Below are 25,489 nucleotides of genomic sequence, written 5' to 3'. Positions count from 1 at the left end.
GTAACCATCTCGGTTACTTGTTGTTTATATACAAAATCCACCATATATATTTGTGTCTATATACCCGAGTCTTTTAACAAAACGCGGGAACGTTGAAAATGAGAAGTACTTACACAAGAGTCAGATTTCTCTGCATATGTATATATATTAAATAGTACCACAAAATCATCAAGATTCCAGTGTACTCTATACTCTCAGTACTCTATGCTACATAATACAAAATACAACACACACTTGTATTCAACTATTACACTTTATTTGTCCATACAATATTCCGCGGGTTTGCCCCGTTAATACAACTCAGCCAATAGTAATCTTTAAAGTATACAAATACAAAGTGTATAACCACGCCTACAAAGCTGTTTCATTGGTCGAATAATCGGTAGTCACGGGAAACATCACCCGTCAGTTGTACACAGTTAGCTATTGTAGTTAACTCGCGGTTAGTTGTGGGGGTAAATATTCCTTGCGGAAGGGATAAATTATTTAGAGGTAGGGATAACTTGGCAGTAGTGGGGGTAAGTGTACAGGGTACAGCTAATGTATAGGTAGAGGTAGACTGTAGAAGTAGAGGTAGAACTAGAGGTATTACGAGTTACTTGGTGGTTATTCATGCCTTAGATCAAAAATAACCCAGCACGCGGACACTAAACACGTTCGTAACTTATTTTAGTTAATTATACACTGTACGTGTTTTTAAATTTATTTTTAACGCCCGATCACGTGTGTTTTTTATTTTATTTTTTTTCATTTTAGTTTCTTTGTTGTTGTTTTAAACAATTGTTTTGTGAAGTGAATTTAAAACTGTGCAGTGCGAGTGATACGTGATTTATTTATTTAGTTATTATTGTAAACTGTTTGTTAATTTTTATATATTTATATATATATAAGTATATATTTTTTACTAAAACGTGTTAAATTACGGCTAAATCATTGAGCTGGATTATCAACGTGCCGCCGGCAACTTTATGAGGTAAATATATAAATATGTACTTATATTTTTTTTGTTTATGTTCTAAGAATTTAGTAGAAACAGACTTACTTGCATTGTGTTGTCGAATACTTGGAATTATCCAAGAAAAAATTTTTAGTATGTTATTTAATTTTTTTTTTCTCTAACGTTAAATTCTGAGAATTTTTTGTTAGATAAAATTCCAAGAATACTAATAAAATAAAACCGTTAGTTGAATTTTCTTATTTATACTAAAGTATTCAGAAAATTAAATAACCCGTTATGTAAAAAAAATTTTACCCAATAAATTATTTGAATTTTATTATTTTTTTAATTTTAACTGGTGTCTTAATTTTTAAAACGAACCGTAAAATTTTAAATTAAAATTTTTATTTTAAAGCCTAGGGTCTGTATCAAAAATAATATTAATTACTATCAAAAATAATTTGATGGATTTGAAGTTAAATCTAATTAGCGATTGGATAAAAAAAAATTTGAATTGCCGAACTGACTGACTTGGATGATTCTTAACTTGACCACAATATCCGTTAGAAAGACGTATATAAAAGCGAGAAAGATTTAGTAGAAGATTCCTAGTGTGAGTTGAGCACAAAACATTAGGACACAAAACACCAGGGGGTTAAAATCCTTGTGTCGACGGTAATAAATAGTACTTGGGTGTTGGTTCCCTAAACAAAACAAAAAAAAACACACCCCTAAGGTCATACAAGCGAACTAAACATTCAATTAGCGCTTCCTAATTCCATCCCTTGTCAACAAGCATTACCATTACTTCCAGCATCTTTCGTGTTGTGTCGTATAAAATAATCTCTCTTTCACTTATTCCATATTGTTAAACTCTTACTCCCCCTCAGAGACATACATCCATGCATATATATGTATGTATATAAATATATATGGTAAGGGTAGTGTCTTATTCCCTTTATCCATGACCCTAGTTGACAATCGCCACCACTGAACTCTCGGTGCCCCATTGCCGCCCCCATTAAACTTTTTTGTCACCCTTGTTCATGACCTTATACGTACATATCTATTAATCCCTACTATACTTTTGTTGAATGACACTCAACCTACGAGTTATAGGGATCTTTTTTTTTATTATAACCCTTACCATATAAATATAAGCCGGAAAAGAAATAAAATAATTTGAGCTAAGGGTGAAAAAAAAGTTCTTTTAACCGCATAAGTTTTTTTTTTATTTTTTAATGAATCCTCTTAAGATTGGTGACGTAATTATATTAGTTTAAGGGTCTTGAGTGCACTTAGAAATATTATTTTTAATTTACAATTAGTGCAGAAAAAAAATTCTCAACTGAAGGTAAATATTCTTGATTCAAGAAAATTTTTTTGAAAATTTAAATTTTCGCGGGTAAAGTAGAAATCTTCTCTGACGGACAAAAATTTTCTTTGCTCAAGAAATTCTTGACTTGGTTCCCGAAAACTTGTCTTCCAAAATATTTTCTTGACTCAAGATACTTTTTTTTCTGTAGATGTGGGAATTTAGTTTAGCTTAATTTTTTATCTAATGGATGATTAATAATGAGTTGGAAGGTATTAATTATACTGTAATTTTTTCTTTTTTATTTTTAGAGCCGGCGGAAATATGTGTGATGGTGCGGGATCATTTTCCGAATCATTGCGTGGCATGCAGTGTTTAACTGGTACAGCTTCATCACCACCAAATGTTGAAGTTGGACAAATGAGTGTTTCACTCGCTAACTCGTTAAATGCTGCGGCATCAGCCGCAAATGCTACTAATAAAAAACCACAATCTGAGCATATTAAGAGACCAATGAATGCGTTTATGGTATGGTCTAGGATGCAAAGACGAAAAATAGCACAAGACAATCCTAAAATGCATAATTCGGAAATATCTAAGCGATTAGGTAAGTACTTATTTTATTTATAACGCGAAACCCAGTATCCGATCAGGGAACTAATACCCGATCACTCATATATTTGTATGTCTATATTTACTAACTTTTACTAAATATAGATATACAAATGCATGAAGTGATCGAGTACCACTTCTCTGATCGCGTATTAGGTCCTTTTACCTTATTAAGAAATTTATTGCGATAAATTTTACGTTTGATTTTCAAAAAAAAAAAACAAACTGTTGCTTTAATTTTTTAGCCAATTTTAAGTACAGGAAAAAATTATCCGTAGTTTAAAATTTTTTTTTTTAATGGATTTTTTTCTTAATGATATTAATTGTTAATTTAATTACACAGTCAATTTTAATCAAGAGATTAATTTAAACAGAATTAATTTCATTGATAAATAAATAACTGCTTGAATTTACTGGCACAAATTGAAATTACGAGATTTTAAGGAAAAATTATTTTTGTAATAATTACTTCGTCTTATAAATAATTTAATTTTTACGGTTTTGAAATTGAGGGACTGCTGATATTTTTAACTGTTATTTTTCCACTATGTATTGTCTGTGTAGCATAAAATTGACTACACTTATTTCAGTCTTCAATAGCGTTTCATTCATAATAAAGTTTCATTCAACTAAAAATACATCAGAAACTGTAAAATTTGGTACATATCTATAATTGTAATTACTTTATTACAAGGAGTACAGTCGAGTTATAAATCCGCTTAGTGTCTCTCTCATATTAACGCGAGTCTGGTTAAAAGGAAAAGATACAAGCCGGACTTATAACGCGATTCGACTGTATATAGTATCGATTATTACAATAAAAACTATACAGCTGTCCGATTTCACAACACAGTAACTGACAAAAATAAAATTTCTGAAATATGAATTGAATTATCTTAACAAGACTCCACTGACACTACAAATACTAAAAAATCGATTTTGAAAGATTTTTCCCTTACTGTGTTTTGAAAGTAGGCAGCCGTATATTAGAAGTTTTTTACACGATAGCGTTGTTTTTGCACTAAAAACTGTAATTTTTCCACTGATCTTTTTTCCGTGTAATACATATATTGACCAATTTGTTGGTAAGCAATTTCGTACGTTTTTCATTTCTTTTACGTAAATTAAAATTTTTCCTGTACTCTTCAAAAGTAAATTTGCGGAATTCACTAGCAAATAGCAAATTTTCATTTATTTCGTTTTAGAGAGTAGTTAATTGATGTTTGGAACACAAAATTATCTTTCCGTTGAAAAAAATTATTGTCATCAATATAACCCTAAACAATAATGAAATTTATTAATTTTTTTCGTTTCATAAAAAACTAAATTTATATGAACTAAGAGTTACACGGAAAGAAAATATTAGTAAATATTACTGAGATTCTCGTCAACAGCGTGCCTCGGCCGAACCTCAGTAAATATTACTGAGTAGAACGTCAGAAATTAATAACAGATGCATTTCTTTGACAAGTGTCTTGTAGTTTTTTAGGGTTTAAGTAGTAATTTTAAATAGTCAAGCAGTATATTTCAACGATTTACTGTTAATTATAGCAGTTTAAACATTAAAATCATAATTTTACTGATTGAAACGACATTATCTATTGAACATAACATTATTGTCAATCATTTTTTTCTGTTTATAGTTATTACTGCACTCAGAAAAGTGCGAATACATAGTTACAGCAACTAAATATGTAGTTAATAAACTATCTTAACTGTCTATCTAAATACTTCAATCAGTCCTTTAATTACTGCACTTAAAAATTTATTCAAATGTCGATGGTAATATTTAGCAGCCGCGATATTCGCGGTTAGTTTTACTATTCTGCAACCTTTGTTACACAATTCCGAGCCTTTTATTGTGCATATGTACCATTTAAACCAACCGCAAAAGATAGTTTCAGTAATTAAAATATCGTTAACAATATACTACATACTTATAAATCCTTATCTATTCTGTCCCTAATACCGTACACAATCCGTTAAATCGGTTGGGACAAATTCCATTATAACGTTCCAACGTTTGATCCGTCTCTATATCACAAAAAACTAAATTCTTGTAAATCCTTATACAATATTTTTCGGCATTGCGCGGCAAATTATTCGCTAGACTTGCGGCAAACGATAAAACGTAAGAGAAAAAAATCAAATAAAAAAAAGAAGCGGCTTTTAGCCAGATACTCAATCGCGGTATAGTACACATTTACAATAAAGTACTCAGGAGCCCACAGTGGCTCCCTTATTCCGTCTCGTTAGTCTCACCAAAGACGACAAACATATATGTATATATATATAGATATATATATATATATACATATAAAGTAATAGAGGTTAGAGGAAAAGGGCGACATTTCCTGTATATACGCGTGTGTAGTACACACTACTGTAAAGTAAAATCCATCAGGCGTAACGAAACGACCTTAGAAATTTATATATATATATATTTATATATGTACATCTAACAAAACGAAAGGCATTTTTTGCTATGGTATTTCCATCAAATACCCGGAAATCCACAAAGATTTTTTTTGTCCTCACCTCAACATATTTTATTCTTTATTCCGTACCTTCTTCACTTTCTCCATCATCTTTAAGAACATATTCTGATTTTTCTCATCCTCTATCTCTACTTCTTCTTTCTTCTTTAATTCTCCACCCCTTTATTCCCGTGAATAAAAAGCTATACCATAGTTTTTTATATTTTTTATTAATATAAACCCTTCAGTAATCCTCTCTCTCTCTCCCCCTCTTTCCCTCATTTTACCTCATTTTATCGTTGAACCAACCCATCTCCGCCTTCTACGACTATCTGGTCCTTGACGACAACGAATGAGGCGCGCAACTACACTCTGAGTGTACTTGCGCGCTTGCGCTTTTACCCCTTTTTTAATACTACCTATAGTATAAGCTTCCGCCCACACTTTACACGATAAACCCCTTCACTTTATTCACATTTTCCATTTATTTGTGAATAAAAATAAATAACTAAAAAACCTATACTATATATATGTATAGAAAAGTCGTTACGAAGTAACTCCATTGTTAAAATTGTTATCCCGGTATCCATTGCCGACTCAATAGTATGAGAAATAAATTTTTTTTTTTATATATTTGCAACATACGTACGTCCAAGTCCAACCGGGAGGTTTTCGTTATTTTTAGTACTTCATTATATAATTGACGGGATCCCCTTTTATTGTAGTATGTATAGTAGTACACGCGAGTGTACTTCTGAATCAATTGGATAAAACGATCTATCGTGTTTTATACGCAATTACATTAAATACTTATTTATGCGTAATCACGTTGTCAGTTTAAGTAGATATCAGTGTCCGACCGGCGGCTGACTGGTAATAAACTTTGGGCTTTTAATATGTATTTTATTTACGTTTTAACTAATTTGAAAATTTGCGTTTGTTTTTTATTAGTTTACAATAATTATTTATATGTTTTTTATTATATTATATTATATATATTTTATAAGCACTAACGGCCAATTGAGTCCGAAAGGAACTGGGAAATTTTGAATTTCTGTCACTTGCAGAATTTTTAAATCAAAATATCTTGATAACTATTGAGTTTTTTTTTAAAAGTACGCAATACCCTTTTTGTAGAAAATTTCAACAGCTACAAAAAAGATTTCTTATAAATTTTTGGATATTTCAATATTTATAGTGATATTTGTAAAAAACCAATTACAGGTTTTTTTTGTAACATTTTGAATCTTGAAATTTAAAATTTGAAATATCTCAATAACTTTCAAATTTTTTAAAAAGGAATAAGAGACCTTTTTTGAAGAGAATTTAAAGAGCTACAAAAAAGGTCTCTTACAAGTTTTCGAATAACACAATATTTACAGAGATATTTGCAAAAAACCCATCACATGTTTTTATTGATAACTTTTTTTAAAATTTATTTCATTGGAATTTTAAACACGTAATATTATAAAAACTATCAAGTTTTTCAAAAAAATCAAAGATATCTTTTTTGTAAAAAATTTAAAGAGCTACAAAAAAGATTTCTTATAAATTTCGGATAAAGTTAATATTTACAGAGATATATGCAAAATATACATACATAGTTAATTTGCCATAATTTTTTTTTTTTTTTTTTTTTTTAATATTTTTATTTATATTTTCCGTGTAATGAAAATTTCAATACCAAGCTATTTTTAAATGTTCATTTAAAATTCTCAGTATGATTAAATTTATGAATCATTTAAATAAGTAAACAAATAAATTTTTGTTGTATTAATACTGAAAATTGCAAATAACGAGTCATATAAATATGACTCATGTGCACTTTATAAGTATATCTTAAAAATAAATTTTTCATATTTTTGTCATCGATCTTAATTATAATTTGAAGTAAAATATTTTAACTAATTAATGAAATTTTTTTTTTAATTTTTCTATTTTAATAAAAAAGATAAACATACAAACAAACAAATTTAAATTTACAATATTTTTTTTGTTAAAAAAAAAAGTAAGGGTGTACTTCAGTGACAAAAAAAAAAATTTATGTATATATATGTATAAAGAAAGAGAGGGTTTGAATCAAAGAAAAGTTGTTTTATGTCCCGTATATTTTAACTTGAAGCTTTTATCATGATGAAGCAGATTTTTTCTTATCATTGTCAATATGTATACACATATAATTTAACAAAATATATATAACATAATTTAAAAAAAAAAATATCAAAATAATAATAACGCATTCTTATACATTTATAAATATATGCTATTACTAATATACGTAATAGATTTAAAATATATATATTTATATATGTATGCGCGGGTATATGTGTATAATATATATGCCTTATATATATATTCAAAGTCTTGAACATCCGGTGGGATCTACGAAACGAGAAAAATCCCGGACAACAGGAACCTGCGACTCCTCGTCCATTGAATCGCACACTGAGGACAATGAGTACGTGCCTTTGTCGCACAGTACAAAACACCCTACTATGGCAACACACGCGTGTACTTTCTCTTATGCGGGATTAAAAATGATCGTTGCCGATGTATATATACTTGCCGAGACTATTCTTTTATTTTCTTTTCTTTCTTTACTGTTTTTTTTTTTTTTTTTAGTTTTTATTATCAAAAGAAATTTTTTACAGACTTTAAAATATATTATGAAACATTACGGAAAGTACGTCATGAAATATTAAATAAATATTATACATATATATGGAAAAAAATTGGGCAAGAAAATATAAATTTACCAAACTACCCCGCCTTATTAAAAAATTTCATAACATCTTGTCTCAAAAATTGTACCCCCGATCCGCCGCATAATCAACTCATTGATGTAATTTTTAAAAAAATTTATTTGCAAGTATCAATTGCCATTCTTTTTCGTTAAAATGTCAATTATTTATTAACAAATACCTTATTATTAAATTTTATCCACATGAAGATTGATTGAAATGTAGAAAGTTTGCAATGATGGCGCCCACTATAACTTGTACATACAACAACCGTCCTCTTTTACCTTATACTCGTTGTCGTCATCGTCTTCGTCTATTAATTAACAGGCTTTGTACTTTTAAACGATGTTAAATAAATGGTATTGTTCACTAGCGAAAGGACGGAAAGGCAGGCGCTATTGTTGTTGTTGAAGCTTTTGGTCGCTTACGATCTCCCACTGTACAACAACTATATATATATAGTTGTATGAAAGTACGTAAGCGAATAAGGTGTATGTAAGAGAGTTAAATTGAGAAAACGTACAAGAGAAAGAGAAAGAAAAAGATTTTGAGTACAAGTACAAATGAGTTGGGGTTAAAAAGTGAGTAGTGTATTACTTCTCAAATATATATATATATATATAGTGTATGTACCATTGCTAATACCGTTGTATAGTACTAGCATTGTTCTAAACAAATATACGACCCTCGTTTGTACAATGTAGAAAATCATATATATATTTACTAGACTACGGTATATATACAATCTTATATTGGTAGACGATGTAATTCCATTGATAAAAAAAAAAAAAAAAAAAAGCAGTACTTGACATGCTATTGATCATTTTTTCGTCGCTAACACTAATTTTTTTTTCTTTTTGTTAAGTACATAAGCTAATACAAATGACGACAAACAATACACGGAGGCATGTTGAAGAATGTCGATTTATGGTTATATAAAAAAAAAAAACTTTTTTTTTTATCAACAAAACAAAGTGAATAATAGAGAACAAACCCGTTTTAATAATACTGGTTACATTGTTTATGATATTGTTTGAAGGTATATCGACATGTAAAGTACAATTGTATTTTGTTTACTTGGCAATAGGTGGTGCTGTAAATGGATTGTATTTATTTGTATGAATTGTTATGGATGTATTTGTGTAATAATACAAGAGTAACATTATTCATTTAACGTTTATGTATTTTATGTTGTGTGTTACCTGCGCTACAGTACAACCGAATTAACTGATGCTAGTTTTACATTATTGTCTTTTGTTATTACGGCATTGTTTTGTGTGTTTGTTTAACGTGTTGCGAATACTAATGAGACTTTACTTGTTTTATGCGTTATATTATTTGGTATTTAATAGTCTAATGGAAATTGGAAAAATTTGTACTTAAAAAAAAAAAAAAAAATCGGAACATAGTTTTATGATAAAACGGGAAAAAGGTCGAAAATTTGTAATTATAAAAACTTCACATAGCAAAATATATATTATAGTAAACATAGTATACATACGCAGGGAAAAAAAGGATTTCTTCGCGCAATGAAAATTTTACATTATGAAATGAAAACAAAAATTTTCTTAGGACTGGAAAAAATTTCTTGGCGCAAGAATAGTAGAGTTATGTGGAGCAAGTGTGCGCAGTGGATAAGTGTGCGTAAACTCATGCTTTTCAGTCCGAAATGAATGGGTTACCGCAGACTTGTTTTACATAACTCTATATTACACAACTAGGGAGAAAAGTAGTAAATTCTAACACGAGTATATAACTGCCTGGTGGCAAACACGCGAATTAGGATGTCCTACCTTCCTCCGTGGTGTGTATACTGTTTTTTATCGGATCTGCACCTGAAAGTTTAAATTCCTGCCCTGTTTGTAGAGAAGTAAGTCATTTTTTTTCTTCTAAGAAAACAAATGGAAATTAGCGCATGCGATATTTTTCTCAAAAACAGCGGCAAAAATTTAAATTTTCAGGTGCAGATATAGTAAAAAAATTGTATGGACATTACAAAAGAAGGTAGGATGCCCCAATTCGGGTGTTTGCCACCAAGCAATTATACACTCGGGTTGAAATTTCCTACTTACTCCCCTCGGTGTGTAATATATTAATTTCGGGCCGAGAAAGTTTTCGGTTTTAATTCATAATGCGAAAATTTCTTAGTGCAAGTAAAAATTTTTTGCACCAAGAAATCTTTTTTTTTCTGTGTATTTATTTAAAAAATTTGCCTCTAACATACATTATATTGTGTGAAATATTTAAAGTAATTGAGTTAGTTGACTTGACAATTCAGCAGCTGATGAATACCCTTGATTAATAGAGAAGACATATTTAAATAAATATATATAATTTAAATAATATAAACAGAATATTAATAGAAAAATATATAGACTAAAGTTAGTAACTTTTTTTGAACTATTATTATTATAATAAACTATATTTTTATAAGTAACAAAAAATAAAAAAATGTATGAGAGTATAAAGTATATATATTTTGATTATTTAGAATGACCTTCGGTGTGAGAATGTTGATTGACAGTTAGACATGTGAAATGAATAAGAGGTTCACAAAAGACTAGAATTTAGTTTCGTTTATTTATTTTCTTTTTTGGTAAATTTTGTTTTGTCATATGTGTACATATGTATATAATATATATACATATGTGTAACTTGTTTTATTTTTATACTGAATCGAATTGATTAAGCAAGCATGATAACTCCCTTCGTGTACTGTGATTTCATGATTATGCAGAATGATGTAGCACAATTGCGATTTAACGAGCCTCGACGAGAGCAACCAAAAGGACGTGACGAAGGAATATTTGTCACCAATCTGTACATAAACATATATATATATTTTATATGCATACGGTATACAATAGAAATACATATCTATTATATGTAACTAGAAAGTATTAAGTAAATAATAATTATTAACACGTTATCAACACAATTACATGTCACTAATCTTTAAGAAATTTTAATACATTCATATATATATATATATATATATATATATATATATATATATATATATATATATATATATATATTTTGTTTTTTTCTGGATTTAAATTATTGTACAGAAACATTTTTATTAAAAACATATATATATATATTTAGTACATGGCAAAAAAAGATTTCTTAGTGTAAGATTTTTTTTTTGTTTTAAAGAAGTTTCTGTTTTCAATTTATAATGCAAAAAATTTTTTATGAGTAAAAATGTTGTGCCTTGAGAAAATTTTTTTCTGTAGTGGAATACGCGAATAATTCAAAATTTTCGAGTAATTTGTTAACATTAGAAAATTTAAATAAATCAAAATCTGAGGAATTAAAATACAGAAAAAAAAAAAGGATTTCTTGTTGCGAGAAATATTTTTCAGTATATGTAAAATGAAAACAAAAATCTTCTTTGGATTAAAAAAATTTATTTAAACATCATTCAATAAATTTGAATTTTATAGATTCACCTGTAATGATCTTTAATAATGTATTACATACTTGAAACCAAAATAAACATAAAATTTTTGAATCGCAATAAATTTCTGTAGTGTATAAAATTATAATAATTATGAACATAAAAAAAAAACAATGCATTAAGACATATTCGTATTCTGTTTGTAAATAAAAAAATAATGTATTTATTTAGGAGCCGAATGGAAAAAATTACCAGATCACGAAAAACGTCCATTCATTGATCAAGCAAAGAGATTACGTTCCGACCATATGAAAGAACATCCGGATTATAAATACAGACCACGACGTAAACCAAAGACCCTTAGAAAAGATGGCTATCCTTACAGTATTCCTTACGCTAGTGTGCCAATGGATGTTTTACGTTCCGGTAAATACTTACATATATACATATATATATTTATTAAGAGTTTTTATAGTCTCCGATGCTAAAATCCATTCAAAATTTGCCATCATCCAAAAAAAATTAATAATTGATAATAGATTCTGATCTTATTAATTTAAATGATTATCAGAGGTAATGGATGGAATAAATGAAGTGGCAATTAGTCACAAAACGTTGCTTAATAAAAATATTTTGCTAACATACGCGGACTTATTGCATCCTTTCCTTCTGATAATCATAAAAATAATAATAATAATAATTACAATCAACTCAAATGATTCCCAATTCAATCAACTTTATTGTCTCAATAAATAAATTCCAATAAAAAAAGAAACATTGAATTAAATCAATAAAAATTTTATGATAAACAAATATTTGCTATATATTGCCCCTAATTGCTAGATATTTACTGTTGTAATTAAATTTAGCGATAAAGTTGATAAAATAAATTAAATGTATACTAAAATTAAAGGCATGGGTACAATGGGACAACCAGGAATGAGCTCATACTATGCACCAGCAACAGCTTATGGTACATTATCAGCAGCAAGTATGGCAAGTATGGCCGCAGCGGCTGCCCAGCAGTCTGCCGCTATGTCTGCTGGTCTCGGGGCACCTGGCCAGGTGAGTTTTTCCATTTCTATTTCTTTCTTATATATATTTTTATATTTTTTTCTTTTATTATTTTTATTCATCTATTCTTATACGGTATTATACTCACATTCGATTCATAATGCTTTTTGAAACAGTCACTCCTCCCCCTTTAAACAGCTCACCATGAATAGCTAACCCAACACCTCGACACTATTACTTCTTTCTTTAGCTCCTTTTTTTTTCTTTTCATCTACATCTTCGTCTATTCATTCTATTGGGGACTTTTCGTAGAACACTATTGACTATTCTCTTCACCGATACCTCTCACTCTTTTTTTTTTTTAAATAGACAAGCACCCTTATACTCTCATATATACATATATATATATATATATATACATATATATATATATATATATATATTTATATATATGTGTGTATATATATGACACATCGTTTACCTTTACCGACTCTTGGAATTCACCAAAAAAAGCAATAGGTTGTGTCTTCTTTAGTTATTTAACACAAAGAAAAAAAATCTATCCATTCAATAGTTTACTACCAGTAAAAAAAAAAAAAGACCAATTGTTGAGAAATATATTACTGTGAAAAAAATAAAAGGGATACTGTACTATAAAAATCTATAAGTTAGGACGCATTGGAAAACGTGTAATCAAAAATCATGAGCTTTAACGCTAGATAGTTATGTTCCTGAAGATCGGAACGTTTCTCGCGCAACAAAAAAAAAAAAATATTGGGAAGTAAAAAATCTACTTGATGACTAGATTTCTGAAATGCTTTGCTTATAGATGCTAGTTTGTCAGCAGAAAATCTTAGGCCACCCCGACCTCGGGAACTACCCCTTAAGCAGTCGAATTACATCAATTTTTTTTCGTTGTGCGAAAAACGTTCCGAATTTCGGGTACTTATAATTATATTTAATTGTGGGTTTATATCTGATGACTGGAAGTCATTTAGATTTAGGCAAATATAAAACCAGTAGTATACTTGGATCTAATTTTTTTATTATATAGATCTATGATTTATGGAAATCGAAAAATAAAATAAGGGGTCTAAAAGAGCTCAAGCAATTTTAAATTCAAAATATCTAGATAACTATTGGAATTTTTGAAAAAGTATAAGATACCTTTTTTGTAAAAAATTTAAAACTCTACAAAAAAGCTCTCTTACCATTTTTTCGTACAACTCAATATTTACAGATATTTGAAAAATACGAAGTATACTTTGTTTTAATAACTTTCAAATTTCCAATAACAAATTTTTGAACATCTTTGATTAAAATGAAGATATTTTTCTAAAAGTTTACATTTTTCATCAATTTTATATTAAAGTACGTCTATTTTCTAATAATTTACCACAATATTTAGTTAAAAATACTACAAATTACCCGAGTTCAGAATGAACCACTAAAAACAGTAGTTTTAATTAATAATTTTCACTAAAAGACTTAGCATTCCATCAGGAAACTAGTACGCAATCGTTTCAAATGTTTGTATACCTATATTTAGTAAAAGGACAGAATACTGTTCTGGATGTTAATGAGATCTACGAGATCTAAGTAACCATTTCTCTCAATTAATAGTAAGTTTTTGCATTATATACAGTAACAAGAGCTTAGAGGTTTGTATACTCTTCTAACTACAAACGGTGACCATTTAAATAGTAATCAGTTATATGTTTCATGTGTAGCACAGCACTAGTTTACTGTTTAAAAAGTAATAGTACGTGTAAAGCAATGGCTCATTCCTGTTCTAATATGAATCAATCATGTTAAAATATATTTTTCCCTTTATTTTTCGTCGATTACTGCTTAGAACAGTAACCAGTATTGTCAATTTTGTTTTCCGAGTACTGGGTCTGTTACCCTATATTACGAAAACTACAATCATGTTGTTAAGTTATTACTGTAGATAATAGTTGTACATTTTTTGGGTGAATTCAAAATGGTAATTCAGTATTCAAGTAAGGCTTGGAAAGTTTTGGTTGTAGGTGCAAATGTCAATCCTTGAAATCCTTATTTTAGGTTCTTAGTAGGGTACTTAAGAACTTTTAAGGTTTTACTTTGTAAAGTAAAATAGTGGACGTTAGAGGAAAAAAGGAAAAAAATAAAAAATGGGACAAAAATATTTTATGAATTGTATAAATTGTACAAATGGTACAAAAGGTAAAATTTATTCAGTTTCTTAACAATAGATAATATATATAACTTTGAGATTTTACTTTTAAAGAATTATAATTTAACTATCGTAAAATTTTATTTACGTTTTGTTACATTTACAATTTAAACAGTTTAAAAGTTTGCCAGCTGCAAATATATACAAAAGCTCAATTGTTTTATGACTATTGTCCTTCTCAGAGTAATATAATCGTTTACAAATATGTACTTTTGTAGGTATGTAATAAGCTTTGTAGGGACTAATTTATGAATTTTAAAATTTTAAATTGTTTAAAGGTGATGAGGGATTGAGATAGGTAATCAAGTTACGGTATAAGAGACTTTACGTTAGATTATATTTATTTATGACAGTATATTTTAAAATTCATGAAGATATTAGGGGTTCAAAAATAATTACATAGAGGATTAAATAGGTAAAGATATTTAAAATTCTTATTGTTCATTAGACAATCCAATTCTTAGAATTAAAAAAAAAATTCACGGAAAAACGATTCAGTTGTTTTTTCAAAATTTATTTTGTTGTAAATATATATGAAATGTATTGTTTATTTGAATAGTAACTGTTAGAAATGTACATACTTTTCATTCTTTATTATAAATCCGAGACTGGGCCAAAAAAATCGATTGTATTTCTTTTAAAGTATGTCGAAAATATTATTTGGGATGACAAAAAAATTACTATGAATATTTGAGCTGTTAATATATATATATATATTTTAAGAGGTCTTTCATTGCAATTTTTGATTTTTCTTTACTGACCGGGTTTTTGTCTCATAACTCCCAAGCCATTGAGATACACGAAATTGACTTGAATACATTTATTAAAAGAAATCAGATGATCTACAAAAAAGGTCTGATTTAAATTTTTCGCCAAGTGATCCGTTTTCTTATAATCATGCTTTGAACATTGGTATGATTTTACAATTTTATTTTTCAACTTTGGAATTTTGTAATTCATGTAAAAATCAGAACTCAGAAAAAAGTCAAGGAATATTCTTAAAGGAAATTAAATGCTCTACAAAAAAAGTCTCTTAATAATTTTGGCTAAATTCACTCCTTCAAAAGTTCTTGAAATCGTTTTTTAACTAATTTAGACAGTAGAAAATTTGTTCTTGAATTTTATAAAATTTAAAAAAAAAAAAAAAAAAAAAAAAACAAAAAAAAAAAAAAAAAAAGAACTTCATTCGTTTCTGAAATTTAAAATTTTTCTGATAATTATTTTAAAAATATTTTTTCAAAATAACACAAAATTTTTATAAAAGCAACCATGCAAAAACACTTTTCATAAATTTAAATAAAAACGGCATAAGATTTCAACCAAATCTCCCTAAATTGCAGTGCATTGATTTCTTGGGTCAATGCTCCAATAAAACTTCAATATCTCTGTACTTAATTAATTTCCGTCAATTTGAATACAGAAATATTTCTTCCAATAAAAAAGCTCTTTCCAATAAAATTTTAAGAAAAAAATTTAATCCATGCAGTAAAAAAAAAGATGTAATTTTTTATAATTTATTATTTATTAAAAATTATGTAAACACTATTTATTTGAAATGAATGAAAAAAAAAAAAAAAGACAAATATAATGACGGTATTATAATAATGATGATAATAATAGTAGTAACAATAGTTAACAAAAGAACGTGTTGTTGTATTTAAACACAATGTTTACCGTTATCACGTTGGCACGGTGACGGGCATTATAAGCTGTCGGTGGTGTTGTTATATAGCCAGATGAACAAAACGAAAATACTCTACGTGTATTCATGTTGATCGTCCATCGGTTTTCTCTGAAAGCGACGGTTAATTAACGTAACAAATACCGTTGACTGTCAGGTGTAAACAATATATTTGTATTGTATAATGATCGTGTTTTTTAAATTTATTGATCATTTATTTTATTTTTTATTTCTTTAATCTACTCTTTAATAAATGAATAAATAAATAAATTTAATTATTTATTGTTATAAGAATTTTGCAAAATAGTGAATTGAAAATGAAATATTTCAAAATTTAAATATAATGGACAATAGCAAGTTTGTAAATTTTTTTCTCTTTACCTGAATTTACAATGACTTGTAATCCCTTAGTATGCGGGTACAATAAATTTTAAATTACTGTCATATTTTATTTTCAAGTTTAAAAGCTTTATGTATTTATTACGTCCTTAGTAATTTTTTTTTTTCCAAATTATTTTGCAAAATTTTTTTTTTAATTTAAAATCACTAAGTGATTATTGATTTGAAGTTATTGAAAAAAAGTTTTTTTTTAACTGCAATCATAAAGTGATCATTTGAAAAAACATATTTTTATTAAAATAGTCACTGAGTTTTTAAAAAAGCCAGTAGTCAAATTTTAATAAAAAAAATTTCTAAATTCTAACTTAAAAAAAAGTTTAATTAAAATTAGTAAATATACAATTTTATTAACAAGATAATTTTTATAGATGACTCAACTTACCCCGTGTTCAAAATTTCTATTGAAAATAATAGCTACTGCTATTATATTTTAATTACTATTAAACTTGTTCTACCCAATCATTAAAAAAAATTTTTATCTTTTTATTGAATATAAATACGACTTTTAATAATTAAAAAAAAAATGATGTATCGCTACAAACCTGAATTCGAGTTAAAATAAAAAATTGAAGTCCTTTTAAAAATGGAAATGACCACAATTTTTTACACCAAAAAAATGAAACTAAAAATTATAAATATCCATATATATTTACATATAAGGCTATACTATAATATCAAATATAGTATAAAAAATAAGATGGTCTCTTACATTACATTAGTGATAATCAATTGGACGTAGAGGAAGGTGAGGAACAAGTGGTGGAACTAGACTGGTGTAAATCATACACCGGGACAAAGCCGCTTAACGACCCGACAAAGGACCGATGCGGCATCTCAACGAATTATAGAATTACGAATATCTTTCTTTTCATTTCTAATATTTTTTTTATTTTATTTTATTATTATTATTCTCAATCTCATATGTATATATATATATTTAACTATATTTTTTTTATATTTCATTTTATCATCATTATTATTATTATTTTTATCATATTATTATTCACAAAGCCCATTCTACGACACAAAACACCATGACGAAATTTATAGCGATTGCTACTTTTGTGTGCATGATAGAAGGATTCATTCGTATATTTAAAAAAAAAAAAAAACAAGCAAAACGAGTCGAGAAAAAAATTAAAAATAAAGACTTTCGATTTCCATAATTCCTAAATTTATGATCTAAATTCTTACTAAATTTTTTTTAAACGCGACTAGTGTATACACATATTTTTCAAACAAGTATAGTTTGGAAAAAATATACATATGTGTATATAGGTGATTATTATTTATTGCTACTAATTTAATAGTGAGAGTGATATATAATATAGTTTTCATAAATTATAAGTATAGTGATTAGTTTAGTAGGTTGGTCACGACCAATTTTAATGATAATATTCACCCATAAATTTATTCTTTTATTTTTTAATTACTGAGTAATTGCTATTCTTTGTAATTAGCTACTGCCGGCTACTGCTTTGATAGCTTAAATAATTTTTTTTCTATTCCTGTTACTATGGTTTTGACAAATATCATAAATTTCAGCAAATTGACATAAAATTTTAACTACAACGGCTTATATTATTCTGCATTGATTTTTTTAGTCAATGCATCAATAAAACTCAAATCTCTATTATTAATTAACTTTCGTTCATTATGGGCAAGTGTGCGCTGTGGGTAAGTGTAAGCCAATCCATGTATTTCAGTCCGAAATTAATGGGTTCGCGCACACTTACCCACAGCGCATACTTGCCTGACAATTCTAAGACCCGCCATTTTAAAAAATCATAAACGCCATTTTGTTTATAGTAAAACATTCTTATAAATTCGTAACTTAAATGAAAAATCGAAAGTTTATTTAATCCTCTTATTCACATATATTTTTATATATTACCTGCAGTCTCGTATATTAATATAAAAAAATTTAAGTCAAAATTAAAATTGCGATTTTCCTAAAATTTTTTACTGTCTCTTTTTATATCACAATCATTTTGAAAAAAAAAAAAATCTTTATTCTAATTTATTTATCAGATTTATCTTTTTCCGGTATTTACTTAGCCATAAAATATATGTATACATATATATGTAAAAGGTATATGTATACAAATATGTATCGTATAAATTTATTTAAAGATAAGATCGAAAGGTCACTTGGGAAGTGTATAGTATCTAATTCTATAAGGGTCAAAGCAGTAGCCTGTAAACGTACCGTTTGGGTTTGGAATTTCATCCGTAATTAACTACTACCGCCCCGTAGAGCTTATACTCTCTTCGGTAGCTTGATAACCCAGTTGAGATGGTCACGGAAAGCGTAGAGCGGTTAATCGTTCATGAAAAGAGGGACAGACACGAGTAGACGACTATAGGTCTGGTTGGATCCTACGATCCTTCATCGCACGAGTCATAATACATTTATATACATATATATCTAGTATAGTATTGTTAGTATAGTTGTAGTAGTAAAAGGACTCGAAATCTTAGTATTTATAGTACCTACTTATACTACTACCTACGTCTTGAAATTTAAATTTCTACAATACAATGGGACTGAATAGACGAATAGAATATTACTAAGACTGTGTTTGCCTCAGTAACACAAACTAATATATAACCTTTTAAATCCTTAAATAATTAAGATTCTTAAAATTAAGTCTTAAGTGTCAAACTACATAATTACCTGAAACTATTGGGAGTGTCGGGTCACCAACTATTCTTTTGTATTGAATACAACTCAAAATCTGGGTATTTGTGTCACTCAATTCTTCAGTATTTGATTGAAATATTGCTACTATTGTTTGCGGAAAGTAAACATCTTTCCGTTTATATTTTTTTAAAGCTTATTCTTAAGTCATAGATTTTTGGACGAATATATTTTCAGTAGTTTTTCTGTTTTACTTTAATTCCTTCTTAATTTTCTTTTATTTTTATTCTGATAAAATCTCGCGGTTTTCCAGTGAGGTAAAATTTTGGCATTAATGAAAATTAACTGGAGTAATTTACAAAACATATACAGCATTTGTATGGAGTTTCATCCCAGATAGGAAAGTACGACGGGCCCAGGCTTGGCTCAGGCTTGGTTCAACTATGTTGAACTCTGGACCAAGCTTGTAAGCCAGCCTTGTTCCAGCCTTGGTAGAAGTCTGGAATGATAACTGGGTGCCAAGCCTGGTTGCCAGCCCTGACCCATGCTTGCTTGCCAGACCTGGCCCATGCTTGGTTGCCAGACTTGGCCCATGCATCGAAAAAACACATAAATTCAATTAAAAAAAAAATTGATTATTATTAAAGTACTAGAGTTTGTGATCATTAACGTTTAAACTATTTAAGTGAAGTAAATAACGTGAAAAAAACTCGGTGAAAATTCTGCTGGGCTCTGGGCGCGAACTGCCGTCCTTCTGATTGCTGGGTTTGAACGCTGGCTACTGGACGCACCTACTAACGTTCAATTGAAACTTTTATATGTTCTACTTGTTCATTTTACTACAACCACTCGGTTTTATGAAATATAAAGAGCAATTTAATTTATATTTTCGATTAAGAAAGAAAAAAATAATTTCGTATTATTTATATTATAATTACATAATTTTTTAAAATAAAATTTATTAAATTTAATTGATTATTTATCAAGAACCCAGCTTAATTATCTTACTCTACCACCATAATTCCCAAGTTAGGGTGACTCTCGGCTTGGCCAAGGCTAGGTTATCTAGTGTTGGCCGATGTTAGGGTAACCATCCAACGGCCGAGGCTAGGTTATTCAATCTTGGCCCATGTTAGGGTGACTCTAGGGTTGGCCAAAGCTAGGGTATTCAGTCTTGGCCCAAGCCTGGGTAATCATTGGAATGGCCAATACTAATTAACCAGTTATGGCCCAGGCATAGGACAGTATAGGTTTGCCAAGACGGGCTTCCCAATAATGTCCCAGGCATGGCCCCGTCGTTCAACTCGGGGGCTTCCTGTATGGGTAGAAGTTATTCATAGCTGGGTCCTAGCTAGGGTCTACCGTGGAAACCCAGAGCTCGGTGAACTAGTTCTGGTTCAAGCTTGGGCCAATATTGAAGAGCTAGAGCAGGGTTACCCATGACTGGGTCTCGTTTGGGGCCAACAGCGGAAAGCCAGCGCTAGGTTGCCCACGACTGGGCCTTAGCTAGGGCCGACACTAGGAAGCCAGAGCTGGGCTTACTAGTTCTGGTTTAATCTCGGGCCAAGGATGGAAAGCCAGCGCTAGGTTGCCCACGACTGGACCTAAGCTAGGGCCGACATTGGGAAGCCAGAGCTAGGTTGCCCAGTCCTGGGCCTTAGCTAGGGCTGACACTGGGGAGCCAGAGCTGGGTTACCCAGTCCTGGTCCGTGCTTAGCCCCGTTGTCAGAGCTTGTAAGTTCCTACATGGGATTATTCAATTTTGTAACTTCGACAATAGACAGAGAGAAATATATCGTAAATATTACTACATGAAATGAAAAATAAAGTAACTATCACATTGCTACAGATTACAGATTCCATAAAAAAATTACTTAAATCTAATTTTGGATGTTTAAATAAATTTATGATAAATTTAAAAAGGCCATTCGGTATTCGAAATGGGAGTAGATTTCTATATATATATATATATATACAACTTAATAATCACCTATCAAAAATTTTCAAAGATATAAACAATGGCATTATCACCATAACCACGTAAGTCAATTATGTGATTTCGAACCCTTATTAAAAGTGGAACAATTATCGTAAAACAAAAAGGAAAATATAGCTTTTTCTATCGACTATCAAGTTCCTTTTATCTTATAAGAATAGATATACTCATTAAAAAGTTATTTACGGAAAAAGCCGAAAAAGTAGAATTTTTCGTTATTTTTGGAATTTCAAATATCCACCATTTCTAAACGAGTTGACCGATTTTGCTCATCTTCGAACTTAACCGTGATAATCGTTCATCGAATAAGTGTGCCAAGTTTCATTAAGATCCGTTAAAAATTGTGGCCGCTATTGTCGCAACATGGCGCGTTATATTACATATATATATAAACTTTTGAATTAATGGTATTTTTGAAATCTACTCGATGAATTATGGCAAAATTCTTTGAAAATTCCACCATGAAGACAAATGCAAAAGATAGATTTCTATGAAATCTACTGATAAGAACAAACTAATGTCTTATTAATGATTGTTTATTTTAATTAACTTCGGTTAAAATCACGAGAATTAATTTGAAATTATTCAACAAGTATCCAGTGATATATTTAAATCTATAAAATAAATTTTAATGGTTATGTTACAGGTCGTAAGTTCAATGGATGCAATGAAATACTCAATGGAAGCCGAAAAATATCGCTCAGCGGGTTACATGCCACCAAGTAGTCTCGCAATGTCGATGTACACTGATCAAAAATATAATTTAGAATCAAGCACAAAATACTTCGCTGAACGTAGTTATTTAGACAATGCGCGTGCATACATTGAACAATCAAAGCTATACGCTGACAAATCATCGATAAATGATTACAGCCGTAGCGCTTACGATACAAATAATAAATATGAAGATTCAAGTCCAGGTGCGGCATCTTCAAATCGTTCACCAACAGCTGATTCACCTGATATGCTTAAACATCATCATCATCATCATCACCATCTTCATGGTAACAGTGCTATGAGTAGCAATGAACGTAATGATCAACACAGTTCATCAAATGCCAGTACAACATCAACACCGACTTCATCTGCAGCAAGTCCTGGTGTCAGTATTCCGGCATATTATCCAGGGCCACCGGGAGTGCAACCACAAGGTTTATTAGCACCACAAATTAGTCAGTACTCAACTGGTTATCCATCAACAGCCGCACCTGGTAGTAATGATTTCCGTCGGCCACTTGCTGTAATCTTCTGACCCGATAGGGCATAGCTTTCATCAATTGTAAGCAAATATCAATCATCATTATAGATTAATTATTATTATTATTATTATTATTATTACTATACAATGATAATTAATTAATTATTAATTATTAATATTAGGCATATTAATGCCTATCTTATACATAACTTGTTAAAAAGTAATTAGTAAGTTTTTAGCTTCAGTGTCAATTGACATATATATTTAATTTAATCTTAATATGCAATACTGGTCATTTTTTTGCATAATTACTGGCAAAGATCTTTTATTTAAATTTGAATTAATAAAAATGATAATTATTATTAATTAATAATTAATGCAAAATTTTATGCTCAATACAACTTAATTTTAATTTGTTTTTTTTTTTTTTTTTTAATTATAACTCTATCGAAATGTTCGATTGTAAAAGAATTAAAATTGAAATCTAGTTTATCTTTATTAAAAACCTGACATTTGTAGAATTCTCAAAAACATTTTTAGTTACATTGTTTTTTTATTTTTTTATTTGATGCCTGTAAAACAATCAGATAAAATCACATGTGATGATTTGTAAACTTGAAGCTGATTAAATATGATCATTTCTGGTACAAATATATATATGTAGTCATATATAGCTGTACGTAAACATCTATGGTCGTAGATGATGATTGTATATTATATATGATAATCTATGATCAGGTGTGAATTAAAGCCTATATGCTCATTTCTGTTCATATATGGCCATTTTTAATCTAAGCCTTCATAGATCATCATATATGATCATATCTGAATTTTATTTCCTAGTTGGACAGGTCAGAGTGTTTTTATCAAAATTTGACTACTCTGGCTGTCACTTAGACTTTAATTTTAATTCTTTAAAATGTTATTGATTGAGATTGGTTATGTGTCTACTGATGATTAATCTCTCATGATTGTTTTACGCTTTTTTAAAGACAAAATCACCTAGAGCTGATAAATTCATTTTTTTATAAAGACTGGGATCTTTTTAATTTTTTTTTTTTCTATTAATCTGTAAATAAGTTTTTCCGTTTGAATATTTTTAATTAAAAAAAAATTAATCATAATTTGTCAGCATTTTCCGGAGATATTCCAAGGTCATTAAAACTTAAATTTTTATTTTATTATCAATGATTTTTTAATGGATTTATTAATTCAATTAAAATATAAGATTATTATTTTTATTTATCTCAAGTCATATAGATTTGAGACGGACATTTTCAAAAATTTGTTTTGATTTTACGAGTAATCTAAATTGTTGGTTATGATCCGCTCTGTTTAGTTCCGTTGGGTTATATTAGACTTAGTTCGGTTCTAATCGGCTACGTTCGTTGATCTTCGCGTTTTTTCGTCAACAAACAACATAAAACAATGTAGATTATATGTAAAACAATCATAACAAAAAAAAAATCTGCCGACAAATTAATTCTGACTCTAAAAAAACATAAATTCATATCGTGATATTTTTAACTTGAATTATAAAAATTTAATATTTAAGTTTTTTTTTTTTTTTTTTTTTTTTTTTTTTTTTTCAAATTGGACTTATAGAAAACAATATTTAGATAAAAAACAATGTGATATATATTTTTTATCTTAAAATTGGCATTGAAAATTTGAAAATTAAAAAATTTTTTTAGAGTCAAAATAAAAAACAAAAATAAAATGACCTTTCAAAATTAATATCATTGACGTATTTAAATAAAATATAAAGTAATAGAAAATTTTTCCTTTTTTTTTTTCACATAAACTGTGTTGAGTTGTTGATCATAATCTTGTGACTGCTGTTACAATAGATAATTAATTATTATTATTTTTCTTTTGTAAATAAATTTATCATAATCATATTAATTAGTATAATATCACATGAAAAGTAAATTTTAAAAAAATATAAATAATTTAAATCGACAGAAATAATTATTTCGATTAAACAAAAAAATAAAAAAAAAATAAGTTAACACATCGAAAATTTGTAAATCATTGTTGGTATTTAATTATTATCATTATTAAATATTATTAGTTATTATTATTATTATTATTATTATTATTATTATTATTATTATTATTATTATTATTATTATTATTATTATTATTATTGATTAAAAAAAAATAATCTATTGTATTGATGTTAAAGATGTATATATGTGAACAATTTAAACCAACAATGTTTAAAAAAAAAAACGAGAACAATTATTTTTATTTTTATTACCAATTTATAATTATTTGTTGACTTAATTTTCACCGTTTAAACTATATTAATTATATCTTCATTAGATAATAATTTTTAACACCATTTCATAAAAAGAAATAAGGAGTATAATTATCAAAAATATAAATAAATCAAAGAAACTAGATCTATAATTTGAATTTCCCGCCCAATTACTATAACTAAGACTGTCGAGTGGTTAAAAACAAATTTCATTATTACAAAAAAAAAAAAAATGGAACTTTTTAATTGTTATAGTAATTATTAATAAATATAAATGAAAAGTAATAAATATAAAAAAAACATTGTATAGCAAATAACACAATTCATAAGTATATATAGTAATTTAAAAATTTAAGAAACAGGACAAAAAAACGGTTACCTATAAATAATGTATCCTATAATGGGGAGATAATAAATATAGTAAGCATAATCCTTAGAAAAATATGTGTTTTTATTTTATAAACTATAACCCTTAATTATTACATCATTATTCATTAGTATTAATAAAATTTTCACGGCATATCTCAGAAAAATGAATCATATGGAGCATATATGAAAATTAGCCACATCCCTCTTAGTATTCTTAAAGAAGTCTTA

The 25,489-nt window shown here is 28.3% G+C and overlaps 1 protein-coding gene across 1 annotated transcript; it reads left to right on the top strand.

Moving 5' to 3' along the window:
* Nucleotides 1-547: 547 nt before the first annotated feature.
* LOC103577644 (transcription factor Sox-1) lies at nt 548-24,195 on the top strand. Its single transcript, XM_008558384.3, has 5 exons — nt 548-973; nt 2,564-2,859; nt 11,717-11,911; nt 12,399-12,550; nt 22,078-24,195. Exons 1-5 carry the CDS (start codon nt 969-971, stop codon nt 22,681-22,683), a joined length of 1,254 nt encoding a protein of 417 aa, XP_008556606.1. The 5' UTR covers nt 548-968; the 3' UTR covers nt 22,684-24,195.
* The last annotated feature ends 1,294 nt before the right edge of the window (nt 24,196-25,489 follow it).

The sequence above is a fragment of the Microplitis demolitor genome, chromosome 6, assembly GCF_026212275.2.
Source record: "Microplitis demolitor isolate Queensland-Clemson2020A chromosome 6, iyMicDemo2.1a, whole genome shotgun sequence".
Classification (NCBI taxonomy): Eukaryota; Metazoa; Arthropoda; class Insecta; order Hymenoptera; family Braconidae; genus Microplitis; species Microplitis demolitor.
This window is presented reverse-complemented; position numbering and strand designations above follow the sequence as displayed.

What these genes read in the sequence shown, in the direction of transcription:
- LOC103577644 (XM_008558384.3), top strand. An exon ending in AATGGATGTTTTACGTTCCG is followed by an intron (nt 11,912 to 12,398) that starts GTAAATACTTAC and finishes CTAAAATTAAAG; the next exon opens with GCATGGGTACAATGGGACAA. An exon ending in GTCTCGGGGCACCTGGCCAG is followed by an intron (nt 12,551 to 22,077) that starts GTGAGTTTTTCC and finishes GTTATGTTACAG; the next exon opens with GTCGTAAGTTCAATGGATGC.